Consider the following 20,166-nt stretch of genomic DNA (forward strand, 5'->3'; position numbering starts at 1 on the left):
CAGAAGAGGTCCCCACTTGGGGGCATGCAAGAGGCAAAGGGATCACTTGCACAGTTCCTGTGTTCAGTCCCTAGTTGGGGGCATGCGAGAGGCAACAAATTAGTGTCTCCCTCAATTTCTCCCTCCCTACCCCTCTATCTAAAAACAAATTTAATTTTTTTAATTATTAGGAAACAACTAAAATATTAAAAGGTTTTTCTTCCTCTTTCTCTCTTCCTTCCCCCTCTCTAAAAATAAGTAAATAAAATCTTTAAAAAACAAAACAAGGATTCAGACTTCAGAAGCTCCAGAGATTGTTATATCTATAACTGTATGTATGTATGTATGTATGTATGTGGGTATGTATGTATCTTTATATAATTCTGGAAGGTTACCTACCAAACTGTTAAGAGTTCTCATACCACAGGGGGATTTGACTGAGATTGTAGGAGATATTTATGTTTCACCTTATGTACTTTTGTATTATCTCACTTTATTAATGAGCATTACTTTTAAAACAAAAAATGATATTAAAAACCCCTGCTCTTTGGCAAGTGATCGAATTAAATTCACTTTAAACAGAACTCTGACCTTGGTCACTGGACCATGCAACTTAGAAATGATGTTCTATGAGGAGTTCATGAGGTGGATGTAAAAAAGAAGGGTTTGCCAGATGAATTCTGTTGTCCCCCCCAAAAGATATGTTCAAGCTCTATTTCTGGATGCTTGTAAAACGTGACCTTATTTGGAAATAGGGTCTTTGCACATGCTATCAAGTTAGGATAAATGGTTAATCTTTTATTTTTCTTTTTGTTGCTTTTTGCTCCTTTTTAGAATGCTTAATTTTTTTTAATCTAAGAGAATCCTCTAACTTTTGTTAAGACAATATATTCATAGTCCATTAAATAGCATTTGATATATTTTAAATTTCTCAAAACTATTTTTTGTACTGTGTGCATTTTGTTAATTATAGTACAAGAAATTCAACAACTTTTACAAAATTTTCTACAGATTTAAAGCTTACCAGGTTAGCTTATAAATGTTAACCAGGACATTCTTTGATGTTAGATGTGTTAATTGCTTAAAATGTGAATATTTTACTTCCGGCCAAGATGGAGGCATAGGTAGACACACTGTGCCTCCTCACACAACCAAGATAGAGACAACAATAATTTAGAAACAGAATAACAACCAGAACCGACAGAAAATTGATCTGAGTGGAAGTTGCACAATCAAGAAGTTAAAATAGACACGTTCACCCAACCAGTAGCCAGTAGGAGGGGCGGAGTCGGGCAGCTGGGTGCAGGTCATGGCACAGAGAGTGTTGGGACCAGGCGCCTAAGGCATCTGGGGCATGCAAGACTGCAGTAGGTGGACCCTGAGCATGCAAGTGGCAGCGGGCAGACTCCGGCCCAGGGGTGGCAACTGGCAGACCCAGCGAGGCGGCGATTATAAAGCAAAGCACTGCACGCAACCCAGGATTCGAGTGCTGGGAAATAGAGCCTTGGGGCACTGATTGAAAACACCTGTGGGAGTTGAGGTGCAGGGAGACTCCCACCCTCACAGGAGGGGTCCTTGGAAAGTCCCACGGCGTGAACAAGCCCACCCACATGGGAATTGGCACCAGAGGGGCCCAGTTTGCTCAGGGGAAGCAGCAGAAAGGACTGAGGTCCGACAGAGAGCAGAGCAACCGTCATTGTTCTCTCTCAGACCCTACCCTCACATAAAACATCACAACCCAGTGACTGGGGTGCCTCACCCCGGTAAACACCTAAGGCTCCACTCCTCATACGTAACAGGTGTGACCAGACCGAAAGGTGGGAAAAAGATGGCTCGAACAGAATTGAAAACCTCGCAATCAGTATTTTTAAGCGACTGAGAGATAGCCAACCTATTAGATGCACAGTTCAACGTACTGTGGCATGCTCACAGAATTGGTTGATTTTGGTTGCAAATTAGATGAAAAAAATTAAGGCTACAATAAGTGAAATAAAGAAAAATGCACAGGGAACCAATAGTGATGGAATGAAGTCTCACCTCAATGGAGTGGACCAGAAGGGGAAAAAAAAACATCCAACCAGAAAAGAATGAAGAAATAAGAATTCCAAAAAATAAGGAGAGGCTTAGGAACCTCCAGGACATCTTTAAAAGTTACAACGTCTGAATTATAGGGGTACCAAAAGGAGAAGAGGAAGAGCAACAAGTGGAAAACTTATTTGAACAAATAATGAAGGAGAACTTCCTCAACCCGGCAAAGGAAATAGACTTCTAGGAAGTCTAGGAAGCTCAGAGAGTCCCCAAGAAGTTGGACCCAAGAAGGAACACACCAAGGCACATCATAATTACATTACCCAAGGTTAAAATGAAGGAGAGAATCCTAGAAGCAGCAAGAGATAAGGAGACAGTTACCTACAAACGAGTTCCCATCAGAATGTCAGCTGATTTCTCAAAAGAGACCTTGCAGGCAAGAAGGGGCTAGAAAGAAGCATTCCAAGTCATGAAAGGCAAGGATCTACATCTAAGATTGCTCTGTCTAGAAAAGCTTTCATTTAGAATGGAAGGGCAGATAAAGTGCTTCTCAGATAAGGTCAAGTTAAAAGAGTTCATTATCACCAAGCCCTTATTATATGAAATGTTAAAGGGACTTACCTAAGAAAAAGAAGAAAAAAAAAACAGTTATAGTAAAATGACAGCAAACTCACAATTATTAATAACCACACCTAAAACAAAACCAAAAGAAACTAAGCAAACAGCTTGAATAGGAACAGAATCACAGAAACAGAGATTACATGGAGGGTTAGCAACAGGGGAGTGAGAGGGGGACAGAGGGGGAAAAGGTACAGAGAATAAGTAGCATAGATGGTAGGTAGAAAGTAGACAGGGGGAGGGCAAAAATAGTATGGGAAATGTAGAAGCTAAAGAACTTATGACACATGGACATGAAATAAAGGGGGGGAATGTGGGTGAGAGAGGGTGTGCAGGGTAGAGGGGAATGAATGGGGGGAAATGGGACAACTGTAATAACATAATCAATAAAATATATTTAAAAAATTTAAAAATATGCATAGTTTCACATAGTAACTAGTTTTCAGGGAGCTGCATTAATATATTTTGGCTGTCTTGAATATGCATAATTTCTTCATAAGAAAATGTATGAGTTTTATATAAGAAGCATGTATTCTTAGTTATTTATCAGACATTGTGGTGGCCACAGCCTATGGTGATCCCCAATAAGTCACATCCTTATAAAATCCCCTCCCCTCAAGTATGATTTGCTTGTAACTAATAAGAAGCAAAGGTGATGGAATGTCACTCCTGTGATTATGTTACACTATAAAATATTTAGCAGGTTGAAGTGAGAGAGATTCCTTTGTTGGCCTTGAAAAGGCAAGCAGACGTGTTGAGGTCATTTACCTTGGGTGGCAAGGAACTGCTATCAGTCTGCGGGATCAGAGGATGTCCTCCAGCCAACAACCAGCAAAAAGCTGCATCCCTGACAGAGCTATAATATATACACGTGTGTGTGTGTGTGTGTGTGTGTGTGTGTATAAAATTTAAGAGTGAATTTGAGCAAAAATTGAACCTAATGTAGCAGCATCTAATGATGGTTAAGTGGTTAGAAGGTCTCCCAGAAAATGAATGCTGCAACAACCCGTCTGGGCCTGGAAGCAGGTTTCCCCCAGAGCTTCCAGATGAGAATATGGCTTGGCTGACACACTGAGTGCAGTCCTGAGAGACCCTAAACGGGAATGCAGTTAAGTCATGCTTTGATTTGTAACCCACAGGAACTATGAGATAATACGTGTGCTGTTTTGTGGTAGTTATCACATATAAATGGAAAATTAACACAGGTATACTTAAAATATTTTATTATGGAAAAGTTCAAACATATACAAAAGCAGAATGAATAGTATAATAAACCCGTACGTACCCACATCTAGTGTCAGCAATTACCAACACACAGCCAATCTTGTTGCATATATGCTGGTACCAATTACCTCTTTCCTAAATGTATCATTTTAAAGCAAACCCCCACCACTTTATTATTTTAGTCTGTAAATTCTTCAGTTTGTATCTCTATAAGATATGGTCTCATTTTTCTTCTCCCTTTTTAAATCCTCACATGAGTATATGTTTATTGATTTTAGGTGGTGGTGGGGAGAGAAACATATTATCAGTTGCCTCTCACATGCACCCCTATCAGGAATTAAACCCGAAATTTAGATATGTGCCCTGACCAGAAATTTAACTCATAACCTTTTGGTGTAAGGGAGGATTCTCCAACCAACAGAGCGGTCTGGCCAAGGTAGTCTCATTTTTCTTAAAAACAAAACCACATCATTACCACATCTAAAAAAGTTTGTTAATATCATCAAAGTTATCAAAAACAAATAATGGCTTTATTTACAGTTGTTTTGTTAACCAGGATCCAAACTCAACATAATGTGTTTTGTGTCTACATATTGATATGTGTTTTAAGTGTCTTTTAATCTATGGGTTTGCCTTAACTTTTTTCCCCCTTGCAATTTATTTGTTGAATAATTTGGGTTCTTTTTCTTGTAGAGGTTCTCATATTCTGGTTTTGTTCATTCCATTGCTGTGGTATCATTTAATGTGGTCATTGATCTCACTCTTTCCTGTAAACTGGGTAGTTAGTTACATGTGAAGGCTTGGTCATAAGCAGGTTTGATGCTTTGGGCAAGCATACTTCGGATGTGTGCTGTATACTCCTCATTGTGTGACCTCAGGAAACATAACCATTGATTGTCTCCCTTATTGTGACCTTAGGAATAAGCAATGGGTTTAGGTTTTAGGTGTTTTGAGCCATAGCAAATTTCTGCATCAGCTTTTCACCTTATTTTTTATTGTTGATGATGATTGCCTAGACCCATTATTTCATTAGGGAATACAGAATAGTGATATTTTATCACCTCTTCTCCATTTATTAGTTGCAGTACTTCCATAAAGAGAAAAAAAATCTTTTCCTTGGCAACTATTTGGATCCTTTGAGGTACAGTTTAGATACAAAAAAAAATTTAGAGCCCCTGGCTGGTGTAGCTCAGTGGATTGAGCATGGGCCTGCTAACCAAAAGGTCACTGGTTCAGTTAGCAATCGGGGCACATGCCTGGGTTGCAGGCCAGGTCCTCAGTGGAGGACGCATGAGAGGCAACCACACACATTGAAATGTTTCTCTCTTTATCCCTCCCTTCACTTCTCTCTAAAAATGAATAAATAAAATCTTTAAAAAATTTTAGAATAAATGCTTGATCTTCCAAAGTTGACTGAGGAGGGTTACCCCTGCCCTCCTGCCCTACCCAGCCCCATTTTGGCAGTATCTAGGAACTGATGGAATTTAACATCTTTGATGTGTTACAGTCCACTGCAGTTACTACTCTTTTTGATGTTCAAATTATTCCATCACTGGCCAGTGGACAGCCTCTTAAAGTTGGCTCTTAGTTTTTTGACACCAGCAGAGTGGACTTTGACAAATGTTTCTGGCTTATGTTTCCTGCCCCATATCTGGAACTAGGACTGGTTCCTTTTAGTGTAAAATGGTATTTAGAGACTGTAGTCTGGGCTGAGGGGTATGCTGCTATTGAATTGGTCCTTGTTTCTAGGCCTTTTCAGTGAATAGGCTATGAAATACTTTTAAGGGAAATATATCATGTGAAAATATATCACGTTCATTACATATTTTTAAAAAGATTTCATTTATTTATTTTTAGAGAGAGGGGAAGGGAGAGAGGAAGAGAGGGAGGGAAACATCAATGTGTGGTTGCCCCTCACATCCCCCCTACTGGAGCCCTGGCCTGCAACCCAGGCATGTGCCCTGACTGGGAATCCAACTGGTGACCCTTTGCTTCACAATCTGGTGCTCAATTCACTGAGCCACACCAGCCAGGGCCATATTTTTTTTTATTTTTTGTGACCAAAACACTGTAATTTATAGCTTTAATATACAATATGAAGTTCATAATTTCTTGAACTTCTCACTTGGCTCCTATTTGTAAAGAGTTGAGTCTATACTTTCAGTCTTCATCATCAGGAAGGATCTGGATATAGAAGTGACCCACCACAGTATTTGAGTCATGCTGAAAGTACCAGAGAGTCCCAGACATGGTTGCACTAAAGAACTTGGCTTGATCATCTGGGTTCAGGTGATCTGGGAAAACTGTACTAGGGCTGGACGTGCACAATGCCACCAGCATGGCAGACTCGTCTGCTTCCAGCCACCACTCCCCAAGGCTTCTGAAGAGGTGGCCTCACTGAGAACAAAAGGTGCCAGCTGCATCAAAGCTAGCAAGCTGGCCTCAGGCCCTCAATTACACATTTTTTTTTGACATTTAATTTTTTTTAAGATTTTATTTATTATTATTACTTTTGTTTTTTAGAGAGGGAAGGGAGGGAGATAGAGCTAGAGATAGAGAGAGACAGAGGAGAGAGAGAGAAACATCAATGTATGGTTGCTGGGGGTTATGGCCTGCGACCCAGGCATGGGAATCGAACCTGCGACACTTGGTTTGCAGCCACGCTCAATCCACTGAGCTACGCCAGCCAGGGCGGACATTTAATTTTTTAATTTAAATTTAGGATTATACATTTTACTTTGACTTTATATTTGTAACTTCTTTGCTGAAAATCTTGATTCCTAAAAACATTAGTGAATTACTCAAAGTAATATATTTATCTCTCTTTCTAACTATACATATAAATCAATTTCAGAAGAGTAGCACCAGCCCTGGCTGGTGTGGCCTCAGTGGGTTGAGTGCTGGCCTCCAAACCAAAGGGTTGCTGGTTTGATTCCCAATCAGGCTACATCCCTGGGTTGTGGGCCAGATCCCCAGTAGGGGGCTCATGAGAAGCAGCCACACATGATGTTTCTTGCCCTTTCTTTCTTCCTTCCTTCCCCTCTGTCTAAAAATAAAATAAATAAAACCTTTTTTTAAAAAGAGCAACACCCAATGTTTATTACTAAATGTGGCACTTGAAAAAAATACTTAACATTTTGGTCTTTTCATGAGGATAAATCTCACTAGAAATATATAATCAAATTATTGCATTTTTAAAGTCACTTGAAATAAAATTTCACTGTCTTTTAAGCCATCATCAAATTAACACACAGTTGGAGTCTTTTCTTATTATATTTTATTGATTATGCTATTATAGTTGTCACAGTTTTTCTCCCCTTTCCCCTCTCCTGCCCAGTAACCCCCTCCCAGCAATCCTTGCCCTTAGATCCTGTTCATGGGTCATGCACATTAAGTTCTTTGACATCTTCATTTCCTATACTATTCTTAGCTTCCCTCAGTCTGTTTGGTACCTACCATTTATGTTTCTTATTCCTTGTACCTTTTCCCATACTCCCACTTCCTCCTCCAAATGATCTCCGTCTCTATGATTCTGTTCCTGTTCTGATTGTTTGCTTAGTCTCTTTTTTTAATATTCAGTTGTTGATAGTTGTGAATTTGTTGCCTTTTTAATGTTCATGGGTTTGATATTCTTCTTTGTCTTAGATAAGTCCCTTTAACGTTTCATGTAATAATGGCTTGGTGATGATGAACTCCTCTAGCTTTACCTTGTCTGGGAAGCACTTTATCCGCCCTTCCATTCTAAATGATAGCTTTGCTGGATAGAGTAATCTTGGATGTAGGTCCTTGCTTTTCATTACTTTGAATACTTCATGCCAGTCCCTTCTTGCCTACAAAGTTTCTTTTGAGAAATCAGCTGATAGTCTTATGGAAAACTCCTTTGTAGGTAACTGTTTTCTCTTGTTGCTTGTAAGATTCTCTCTTTATCTTTAACCTTTTACATTTTAATTATGATTTGTCTTGGTGTGGTCCTCTTTGGGTCCACAACTTATTTAGGATTTTCTGTGCTTCCTGGACTTGTATGTCTATTTCCTTCACCAAATTAGGGAAGTTTTCTTTACTATTTCATCAAATAGGTTTTCAATTTCTTGCTCTTCCTCTTCTCCTTCTGACACCCCTATGAATTCGATGTTGGCACATTTGGAGATGTCTCAGAGGTTCCTAAGCCTATCCTTGCTTTTTAAAAAATTCTTGTTTCTTCTTTTTGTTCTGATGAATGTTTATCTCTTTATCATCAAGTCATTGGTTTGAACCCTAGCTTTCTTCACTTCTCTGTTTGTTTCCTGTGATTATTCTTTATTTCAATTATTGTAACCTTCGCTTCCTCCTTTATTTTATTTTATTTTTTGCCATATTCAAGGGTTCTCTGAGCATCCTGATCATAGTGTTTTGAATTCTGCATCTGATAGGTTGGCTATCTCTGTTTCACTTAGTTCTTTTTCTGGGGTATTGTTATGTTATTTTCATTTGGGCCCTATTTCTATGTCTCCTCAATTGGTAGTCTTCCTGTATTGTTTCTGGGTATTAGGTAGCGTTTTTACTCCCTCTCTTAGTAGCATGGCCTATGTCGAAAAGATACTAAAAATTGTGTGAGGCAGAGCCTTAGGTTAATTGCCAGGGTGGAGCACCCACTTTAAGCTTGTGGCTGTGTGGGGAGGGCTTGGAGAAAGGATAATGCTGCCACGTGGCTTCTGGCAGTTTCACCCAGCGCTTGCCCTGTGTTCCAGTCACTTCACCCTCTTTTCACATGTATGACTGGCTCCTTTCCAGCCCTGCCTTTGTGGTGAATCTGGGAGTGGGTGGGCTTGCCTACATTCTAAGACTGTGCTTGCCCTTAAGCAGCAAAATTCCAGCAATTTCTTTACCACCGAAACCTCCACTGGTATTTACAGCCAAATGTAGCAGGGATCTCTCTTCCTGGTGCTAGAACCCTGGGCTGTGTTCCTGGGCTGGGATCACTCACTCAGAGGGTAATCCTTCCTGTCCATTCCACTGCTCTACCACCACTGCATTTCCAAACCACACCACCTCTCTGCCATCTGTGTGACCTGCTTCTCCTACCCATCTGGATGAATGTGTATTTATTTATTTATTTATTGATTTATATTTTAAAATATATTTTATTGATTATGCTGTTACAGTTTCTCCTAATTTTTCCCCTTTGCCCTCCTCCACCTGGTACCCCCCTTCCACTCCAGCAAATCCCTCAAACCTTAGTTATTGTCCATTGTGCTGTGCATGTAAGTTCTTCAGCTTCTCCCTTTCTATACTATTCTTAACACCCCCTATCTATTTTGTTCCTCCTAATTATGCTTCTTGCTGTGCACCATTTCTTCCTTTCTCTCCATCTCTGCCTCCCAGCTGATAACCACCCCAAATGATCTCCATCTCTGTGATTTTGGTTATTTGCTTAGTTTTGTTTTTGTTTTTTAGATTCAGTTGTTGATAGCTGTGAGTTTGTTGTCATTTTAATGTTCATAGTTTTGATCTTTTTCTTAAATAAGTCCCTTTAAAGTTTCATGTAATAATGGCTTGGTGATGATGGATTCCTCTAGCTTTACCTTGTCTGGGAAGCATTTTATCTGCCCTGCCATTCTAAATGATAGCTTTGCTGGGTAGAGTATTCTAGGTTGTAGTCCATGGTTTTTATCACTTTGCATACTTCTTGCCAGTCCCTTCTTGTCTGCAAAGTTTGTTTTGAGAAATCAGCTGATAGTCTTATGAGAACTTTCCTGTAGAGATACTCCTGTAGATAATTCTCTGTTTATTCATTTGCTGCTTAAAGATTCTCTCTTTATCTTTAACCTTTCACATTTTCATTATGATGCGTCTTAGTGTGTTCCTCCTTGGGTTCAACTTGATTGGGACTCTTTTCCTGGGCTTGCATGTTTATTTCCTTCACTAATTAGGAAGTTTTTTTCATTATTTTTTCAAATGGATTTCCAATGTCTTTCCCTTTCTCTTCTTTTGGCACCCCTATGATGAAAATGTTGGGCTTTTGATGTTGTCCCAGAGGCTACTTATAGTAGCGTCATTTTTTGGATTCTTTTTTTCTTCTTGTTCTGAATCAGTTTGTTGTTGTTGTTGTTGTGTTTTTTGCTTCTTTATGTTCCAAATGAGAAGATTGATTCTGAGCGTCGTCCATTCTACTGTTGTTTCCCCGTAAATTGTTCTTTATTTTCAATTAGTATATCCTTCGTTTCGGACTGGGGTATTTTTTTATGCTGCTGAGGTCCTCACTAAGTTCCTTCAGCATCCATATAACCAGTGTTTTGAACTCTCAATCTGAGAAGATTGCTTATCTCCAATTCATTTAGCTCTTTTTCTGGAGCTGTTTATTTTTTTTAAACATTAAACCTCTGTCTAAACATGTATTTCTTATTTTAGGGTACAGGATTAAAGAACAAGATAATACTTATAAGAAAACTTACAAGAAAAAACTCAATAAAGTTTTTAAATTAAAGTATTGTAACATTTAAACTTGACTAAAACATAACAAAAGAACAAAATTGCAAACAAAAATGTTTATGGATTTTCCAAATATAAATAAATGAAATAGTGTTTAGGCAGTAGGCTCATGCTGATGTCTAGCGTGAAGTAACAAAGGGTACTTTACTTGGAAAAATCATTAATGTATAAAGAAGCCCAATTATGGAGTGCAGCAATTTAATCATCACTGCCATCTTACTTCCAAAATAAAGCCTTGATTAAACCATTCATACCCTATATTACTCATACTGTTACTACACAGATTGAGGAACTATATACAACAAGGTGAATTTATATTCACCATAGGGTTAACATATTGTACCTCTCTGCCAATGTTACTTGAAAACCTTCATGTCAAAACAATTTGACAGCAATATAAAAAATTCAATAAATATGCAATGATCTTTCATTACAGTTCTTTAAAGATGCGTGTGGTTAATGCATGCCATTAACCTTAGGATCACAGCATATAGAATCCAAATAGAAACAAGTTGGGGTGACTTTCACAAAGTAATGTTGGATCCCTCACTTTATTTATAATCCCACTAGAATTGTTAAGTTCATTTCATAGACCTATAATGCATTAATCACTGGGTATCAGGAGTTAATGAAAATTTTGCCTGTTACAACATCCATGCTGGCAATGAACATCCCCAAACCGCCAAGGAAGTCATTGTTATTGCACAATACATGAGGACCTGGAACTTTTCCAAACGCTTAAAAAAATAAAATAAAAACAGAATTATATTTGACACTACCTAATACCTGCATTGTAACTATATGACTAATAAAAGCATGTCAGTTGCCCGGACTGAACCAGCGATCAACATGTGCCCAGAATGCACACGAGTAAAAATGCAGTAAAAGGAAGTAGTCTTCCTTGCCTATAGGTCACTTTCAGTCAAAGGTTAAAGTCGAAGACTGAATGATCAAAGTGCTCGTTTTTCTCAGCAGGACTGTCTTCTGCTAGGAGGATGGTAATATTGGCATCAACACATATCATCATGATACCATGATTTTGTTTTCTTGGATTCTTGTTACATGTTCAAGCAAAAGAATTATCTGGTGGTCATTTCTTTTCTTTGCAGCTGGAAAGCATGCTAATAATGCTAAGACAAATGGCACTGACCGTGCTGGGGACCACTCTTCTGTTAGAATGGGTGAACAGATATGACCATTGCTATAAACATGAGGATGGATGGGAATATTTTAACCTGTAAACATGACCTGAGGAGAGTCAAAAGATATGATTATTAGATTTTAGTAGAAGTTGAATTTTTCCCATTCATATAATGACATGGTTCACCTTCCATGTCTACAATTCACTGTGTTATGAATTTTGCACACTCTTTTCATTTAAAGTCATCCCAGGAGGTGGGTCATTTTGCAAAACCAACAGTTTATGCATTGTCTTCATTTCTGCTACAGTTGTTTCTTCAATGATGCCATGATGTTTTTCTGGAGTTTTGATCTGTACTTTCATTTGACCATGTTTCTTCTTTGTCTCTTCATTTTGACAGCCTCCCTGTATTTGTCTCTATGTACTAAGTAGAGTTGCTTTGACTCCATATCTTGGTAGTGTGGTTATAATGTAGTAGGTATCCTATACGGTTCAGTGGCACAGTCTCCTCTATCACCATTCTGAGTATTCGAGATGTGCCCTTCCTGTGGGCTGAATACATCCTCCTCTATAGTTGAGCCTTGGTTGCTGTGGCCAGATCAATGGAAGGATTTACCCAGGCCAGTTAGCTGCAAATATGGCTGTGAACACTTGCCACCAACATCCACCCTCTGTACAGGATCAGCTTTGCAGGGACAGAGTGGCAGAACTCTGAAGTTTGTCTGTAGCTGTCCACTGGTGCACTGGCCCTGGGGTTTTCTGGGTGGTGCAGGCCAAGGTCAGCCCCTGCCTGTGTTTGCATGGGGCTGTCCTTCCTGAGCTATAAAGCAATCTGAGATGGCTACTACTTGTGCTGGGCTGGAGATTCCCAAGTGAAGCCAAGCTGTGGAAGCTAATCTGGCTGCTAATGCTTGTTGACAGCATTTAGGAAGTTGTGAAGCATGAATGAAGACTCACCATTAATATGGAAAAGCAGTTTGGGTGGCCCCAAAATTGGGTGGGGTAGAGTCTCTGGGACTCTCTAAGGAGGTCAAACAGTGTTAGTTAGTTTGATGGAGTCTCACATATGGCACCAGCCTGCCAGCTCCAAGGCTCTCTGAGCCTTTCCATGGGAAGGCTTAGATAAGGACAATGGCTTCTGCTTGCACTGACACTTCAGCCTTTTTCAGTATGCTTCTAGTGCCCTTCAAGCAGCCACCACAGTGTTGGAGCTCAGAGGGAGTGAGTCTAAGTAGGTGAGTCTGTATGTATATTCTTTTTTTTAAAATATATTTTATTGATTATGCTATTACAGTTGTCCCATTTTCCCCCTTCACTCCCCTCCATCCTGTATACCCTCTCCACCCACATTCCCCCCTTTTAGTTCATGTCCATGTGTCATAAGTTCTTTAGCTTCTACATTTCCCATATTATTCTTGCCTCCCACTGTCTATTTTCTACCTACTCTCTATGCTACTTATTCTCTGTACCTTTCCCCCTCTCTTCCCCTCCTACTCCCCTGTTGCTAACATCTCCATGTGATCTCCATTTCTGTGCTTCTGTTCCTGTTCAAGTTGTTTGCTTAGTTTCTTTTGGTTTGTTTTAGGTGTGGTTGTTAATAATTGTGAGTTTGCTGTCATTTTACTATAAATGTTTTTTATCTTTTTTCTTAGATAATTCCCTTTCACATTTCATATAATAAGGGCTTGGTGATGATGAACTCCTTTAACTTGAATCTTATCTGAGAAGCACTTTCTCTGCCCTTCAATTCTAAATGAAAGCTTTGCTGGATAGAACAATCTTGGATGTAGGTCCTTGTCTTTCATGACTTGGAATACTTCTTTCCAGCCCCCTTCTTGCCTGTAAGGTCTCTTTTGAGAAATCAACTGACAGTCTGATGGAAACTCCTTGTAGGTTACTGTCTCCTTATCTCTTGCTGCTTCTAGGATCCTCTCCTTCATTTTAATCTTGGCTATGTAATTATGATGTGCCTTGTTGTTTTCTTTCTTGGTCTCCAACTACTTTGGGACCTCTCTGAGCTTCCTGGACTTCCTGGAAGTCTATTTTCTTTGCCAGAATGGGGAAGTTCTCCTTTATTATTTGTTCAAATAAGTTTTCAATTTCTGGCTCTTCCTCTCCCCTTCTAAATACCCCTATAATTCAGATGTTGGAAAGATGTCCTGGAGGTTCCTAAGCTTCTCCTCATTTTTTTTGAATTCTTATTTCTCCATTCTTTCTTGTCTGGTTGTTTCTTTCTTCCTCTGGTCCACGCTATTGTTTTGAGTCCCAGTTTCCTTCCCATCACTATTGGTTCCCTATGCATTTTCCTTCATTTCTCTTATTGTAGCTGCATTTGTTCATTTAATTTGTGACCAAAATCAACCAAGTCCAGTGAGCATCCTGATCACCAGTGTTTTGAACTGTGCATCTGATGGGTTGGTATCTCTGAGTCACTTAAAATGATGGGTTCTGGGGCTTTGATTTGTTCTTCTGTTTGAGCCATCTCTCTCTGTCTTTTTTTTTTTTTTTTGGTCTGGTCACCTGTTACAGTAAGGGGCGGAGCCTTAGGTGTTCACCAGGTCAGGGCACCCCAGTTGCTGGGTTGTGACGTATGTGGAGGCGGAGTTGAGAGGGAACAATGGCGGTTGCTCTATTCTCTGTGGACCTCAGTCCCCTCTGCTGCTTCCCCCAAGCAAACTGGGCTTTTCTGGTGCCAATTCCCATGTGGGTGACCTTTTGCACACTGTGAGACCCTCCAAGGACCTTCCCTGTGAGTCTGGGTGTCTCTCCATGTGCCTCAACTCCCACAGGTGACCTCAATCAGTGTCCCGAGGCTTTATTTCCCAGCACTGTGATCCTGAGGTGTGTGCACTGCCTTGCTTTAACAATCGCTGCCTCACTGGGTCTGCTGGTTGCCGGTTTGCAACCCCTGGGCCAGGGTCTTCCAGCTGCGGTCTTGCATGCCCCAGATGCCTTACGCACCCCCGGATGCCTTACGCACCTGGTCCCCACCCACTCTCTGCTCTCTGAGCTGTGACCCGTGCCTGGCTGCTCATCTCCACCTCTCCTACTGGTCTGGATGCATGGGTCCTAATTCACCTTCTTGGTTGTCTGACTTCCATTCAGGTCAATTTTCTGTCATTCTGGATGTTATTCTGTTTCTAAATTGTTGTTATCCCTATTTTGGTTGTGCATGGAGGTACGGTGCATCCACCTATGCCTCCATCTTGGCCGAAAGTCCTGTATGTGGATTCTTTAAAGGGGAACTTCTTGGGGCTCCAGAAGCTTCTTCCACCAATTCAATCCTTGCTGGTTTTTGCAGCCAGAAGTTTTGTGGGGACTTACCTTCTTGCCACTAGAGCCCTGGGCTGGGGGCCCTGGTATGGTGCTGGGCCTGTTCGCTACTGAAATATCCCTATCGAATTTTTATCCACCACACATGGATGTGGGACCAGCATGTTCTGTGTCTGTGCCCCTCCTACCAGTCTCGATGGATATGGTTCTTTAATTCTGGAGTTGTCAGACTTCCATTCAACTCAATTTCTGATGGTTTTGAGTAATGGGTTTCTCTATATTTTAGTTGTAATTTTGATGTGGTTGTGCAAAGAAGTGAGCCATGTCTGCCCTACACCACCATCTTGACTGGAAGCTCCCCTGAATGTGTATTCTTTAAATCCTTGGTTGTTGGACTTCAATACAGCTTGATATTCTGATGATTCAGAGTGCTGTTAGCTTGAGATATGGTTGTAATTCTTCTATGGTTGCACAAGGAGACAAAGCATGTCTACTTATACCTCCATCTTGACCAGAGGATTATTATTATATTATTTTTTGCTTTTGAGTTTTAGATATTACTTTTTAAAATTAAACATTTTTTATTATAGTAAAATATACATAACATAAAATTTCTGATTTCAGTAATTTTTTTGTACTATATAGTTCAGTGGTATCAACTATATCTACATTGTTATACAATTATCCATCACCAACTACCTCCAGAAATTTTCATTTTCCCTAACTGTAACTTGGTACCCATTAAATAATAACTCTTCTTCCTCTCCTCCTTCCAGGCTCTGGCAGTCATCATTCTACTTGCCTGTCTATATAAATCTGACCTACTCTAGGTTAGCTTATATAAGTGGAATCACATTTTTGTCCTCTTGTGGCTGTCTTACTTCATTTAATAGGAGATACCTTTTAAATATTACTTTAATAGTATTTTTAATTAGTGTAATATATATACATGGTTACAAAGTCAAATTTGTAAAGCAAGTTTCATTCAAAGAGGTCTAGTTTCTTTTCCTATCCTCCCATCCTTACCATATGGCAACCATTAGAATGGTTTTGGTTTATCTTTCCTTGTACCCCTTTCAGCCCCCTTTATTTTTTATTACTATAAGCAAACAAATACATATATTTGCACTTATTCCCTCTTCCTTAAAAGATTACATATGTAAATAAGTAATAGTATACCATACATACTTTAGTTGCTTTATTAACTTATCAGTATATCATGGATATCATTACTTATGATACGAAGATAGAAGTCTCAGTTCTCATTCATCTTATACCTCTTAACCCAAAAGTCCAAACTGATTTGACAGCTACAATGCTAATGATGTTTAGAATACAGTTGGAATCACATATACATATCCTTCCCTAATACTTGCTGAAAATCGGCAGCAACTGCATTTGAAGGAGAAAAATGTTCTTGTGACATCAAAGGATTTCTCAGAAAATATCGCTAACCTGGGGAAGTGAAAATGGAAATATTTAAACTATATAAATAATTTTGAATGGGTAATTACAAGTTAATGTTTATTCAAAGCCAAGTCTGGCAGGGACCTGAAATAAAAGCAAACCAGGACATTTCAAGATTTTTGGTGGCAGAATGTCCTTTCTATTTAAAGATGCAGTATTATGAAACTGTTGTCCAACCTTCTCCACTGCTGTAGTATATGTTACAACCTCATTACTGTGAGATCACATATGCTTCCTTAATTCTTTGGTTTATCTGAGGACTTGACCAGAAAGAGGAGATATTCACCTCTGGCAACAAGGGAACATGGGAGTCTATGATATTTTCCAAATAAGCACTTATTTTCCTTTCCTGCTCCTACCCTCAAAAGCCATTCAATGACAATAAAACAATCCCAGCTATATGTCATGATACCATCTTTCAAACCCGTAGAATTATTATAAGACATTGCAAGATTTCAAGAAAAAATTCTGACAGTTTGTACTAAGTGTTGTATTCCCCAGAGGTAGTGGTAAAAATTATATTAGCAATCTTGTGTCATCTGATTGTGGAAAGGCAGTAAAATTGGGATGTTTTGTCATAATAGAATAGAGAAAAAAATTATAGTCAATTAAATGGCTGATAGTGTTTAGCATCAACTCTAAGAATTGTCTAGGCATAACTGTCACTCACTGTAGAGTGACAATAGTTATTAGGCCTAATAACTTTTGATTCTGAATATAGTTATAGTTTGAGCTATGTTAAAGTAAGTTGGTACACAACACAAATAAAATATATGTACGATTCATGAATGTGAATTGACTGAAGAATAACATTTAGTAATTATTTTATAGCTGACTGATTTTTCCATTAGTATTTTATTAAAATATTGATCCTGAATCACATATTTAAAAATAAAATGGAATATTAGTAATATTTACTTCAAAAATTAAAAAAACATACTATGGGGACCATAAAGTCACCAGAACAATGGTTTAGCCCTTGTATGTTACTGAGGCTGACTTACACAAAGTCTTATTCTAGTTGGAGATCAACGCTGGGTGATAGTGAGCAACAGGTGATAGCTATTGAGAAGGTTGATAACCCTTTAAGAAATTTATGAAGTCTTACGTATCTACATAAGTACATATGAGGCCTGTCCAGAAGGTGTTCAGCCATGTTATGTTAAAAACAGAGACATTTATTGAAGAAGATACAAGACACAAGAAAAACTGTACATAGGACAATGATGCCTCCGTCCCCTTCAAGTAGGCATCTTGGGACCTCACACAGTTCTCCCAATTGCCATCAGCTGCCCCATTTGGATTTTCCTGAGTCTCATCAATAGTCTGAAAGCTCTTCCCTTCAAAGATGATTTTAGTTTTGGGAAAAGCAAGAAGTTACAGGATGCCAAATCTGAGCTGTAAGGGTACTGAGTCACCTGGGTGATTTGATGTTTGGACAAAAAACTCTCCACAAGGACATGATACATGAGCAGGCGAGTTGTCCTGATGAAGCTGCCAGTCACCCACTGCCCACAGCTGTGGCCTTCTGGATCATATGAATAGTTTCCATGGAGGAATGTTCAAGTTTAAAGCAAAATCTGATGCCAGATTTGTTGCTCTACTTAGTCACTTTGACTGTGATGGCCACACAGTACATATGCTCACTCAATGGTGTCTGCCTCCTCACTGACCAGTAGTGAAGTTGTCATGGTTCACACATGCACATTCCAGCCCACTCTCCTTTGATGTCAGGTTATGTTGATGTCCTGCAAACTGTTCTCATTATATTAACAATGGCTGGACTTTTTCTGGATCAGACCTCGTATACATAAGTCCTCTTTTTACCATATTTTATATTTGCTGTTAATTTTCAGGGAAAACTTTCCCTAAAGATAGTTTGTCTTGATTTACAAAATTCTTTCATTTAACTCATAATTAATTAATGTTTTCTTCCAGAAGTGTTATGTATAATTATTTGTAATTAAATACATATACTATTGAGAAAGTATTTTAAGCCCTGGCTGGTGTGCTCCCATGGGTTGAACATTGGCTGGCAAACTGAAAGGTCACTGGTTCGATTCCCAGTCAGGGCACATGCTTGGGTGTGAGCCAGGCCCATTCCCACAACGACTGATGTTTTTCTCCCTCTCTTCCTCCCTCCCTTCCCTTTTCTCCAGAAATGAATAAATAGGTCTTTATTTAAAAACGTTTTTAAAGAAAATATTTTAAATATTAGTAAAGCTTCATTTCTTTCTTACTTTGAAAGAAGAAATAAGATATACAGAGAGATTCTAATAGGTCTGGGTGTATTGTCTTTACAGATCTTGCTTCAGAGTTGGGGGAAAGTATGGAAGCAGGAGACAAATGAGGGATGAGTGTATGAATCTTGAAGGTCATTAATGGCTATGCTTTATAGACAGATGAATGATCTTTTTGTTTAGTGACATTATCACTAATAAATAAAATAGAGACTTCATAATTTCAGATACTGAAAAGGTCTTAAAGTAATATAAGAAATTACTTACACTTTTAAGAAATGCAGATGGTGTTACACTATCCAATGCATTGTCTGAGGCACATAGGTAAATGATTCCATCAATAAAGAGACTATGATAGACAAAGCTTTGAAAAGAATACATTCATTTACATGATAATATTAAGAAATTAAGTACCTATGCAGCAAATTTAATTTTGTCTTCAAGCTCTCATTAACAGTATAAAAGCTATATAGTTAATTTTATAATCAGAATAATTAGAATGTTTTTCATATATTTGAAACTTAAATTGTGTTAAATAAAATAGAAAATTTGAATAGTATTTAAAATAAATTACAAGTAATAAATTATGATAAGAGAAAACTCATAATATCATATAGATATAGAAAACTCTAAAACTCAAATCAAATATAATCATATTCCACACTTGAATCAAGATTCTGATCATATAGAAAATTCTGTGTTCACTGATTTTTACTGTCCCTATATTTTAGGTAGACATATGCAATTTGGCACTTCTTGGCTTTCTATCACGATAGATTAGAATTTAAATGTTTGTAAACTGACAATACATACCAAATATATTGGGGAATATGACAAGTTGAGGAAGAGGAATTAAACTTCCCTCTAGTATGCTAAGTGTACCTTATCCTGACCACTCCATTTCTAGACCTTTTGTGACTTCTCAGAGTCACATATTAAGAGGCTAGAAGGACTCTTGGAAAGTGCCTACATTTTTATTGCCTGACAATCCAGAAACTTTAGGGGAAATGGCAACAAAATAGTTGATTGCTGCCTAGGCTTTAATTTAGTTGTTTTGAACACTTTTTTTCCAAATAGTTAACAGATAACAGACCTGGTCAAGTGCTAACGTGGATATACATGAGAATGAGAAACTCAGAAACACACAGAAAATTTAACCTAGAGGCAGAAAATTATATTATTTCAATATAAATACCTTCATAAGGTATCGTGAATACAATATACTATAAGTATTTTTAATGATGATATTGACTAATACACAAAATCCCCACTTGGAAAATATTTTTATTTCTAAGCTGGGAGAAGTCTTTGCTGAAAAAGTTGCTAATTCTACCATCCCTATCAAAGTTATATATGTGATCTGAAGTAAATTGATGATGGATATGAAAGGAGATATTTTAAATTTTGCTAAGTATGTTATTAGTAACATTCAAAAACCATCTTTAAATGTTAAAAACATGAATATTTGATGTCTAGGGTATATTGTTAACTGACAAAAGCAAAGGAGAGAGAGTATGTATGATGTACAACTATTTATCTATCATTCTCATATATTACCAAGGGAAGTACAAATATATATGTGTGTCTCTTATAGAAAAAGGAAAGAAAATGATAAACTAAAGCCTACCAAAATGATAACCTATATAAGGGGTAGAGGGAATGCAGTATGGATAGCAAAGGAATGAAAATTAGACTTCTTAAAGGAATGTGTCTTGTAGATTTGACTTT

The 20,166-nt window shown here is 38.4% G+C and overlaps 1 protein-coding gene and 1 pseudogene across 1 annotated transcript in view; both read right to left on the bottom strand.

The window, feature by feature from the left end:
* Nucleotides 1–20,166, bottom strand: part of LOC118500947 (vesicle-associated membrane protein 714-like) — a 47,610-nt gene that overhangs the window by 16,088 nt on the left and 11,356 nt on the right. The window contains 3 exon segments of the mRNA XM_036027495.1: nucleotide 14,190; nucleotides 16,087–16,186; nucleotides 18,702–18,802. Coding sequence (XP_035883388.1) covers nucleotide 14,190; nucleotides 16,087–16,186; nucleotides 18,702–18,802 — 202 coding nt within the window.
* On the bottom strand, nucleotides 11,328–11,755 carry LOC114491452 (annotated as a pseudogene).

The sequence above is a fragment of the Phyllostomus discolor genome, chromosome 1 (assembly GCF_004126475.2).
Source record: "Phyllostomus discolor isolate MPI-MPIP mPhyDis1 chromosome 1, mPhyDis1.pri.v3, whole genome shotgun sequence".
Lineage (NCBI taxonomy): Eukaryota > Metazoa > Chordata > Mammalia > Chiroptera > Phyllostomidae > Phyllostomus > Phyllostomus discolor.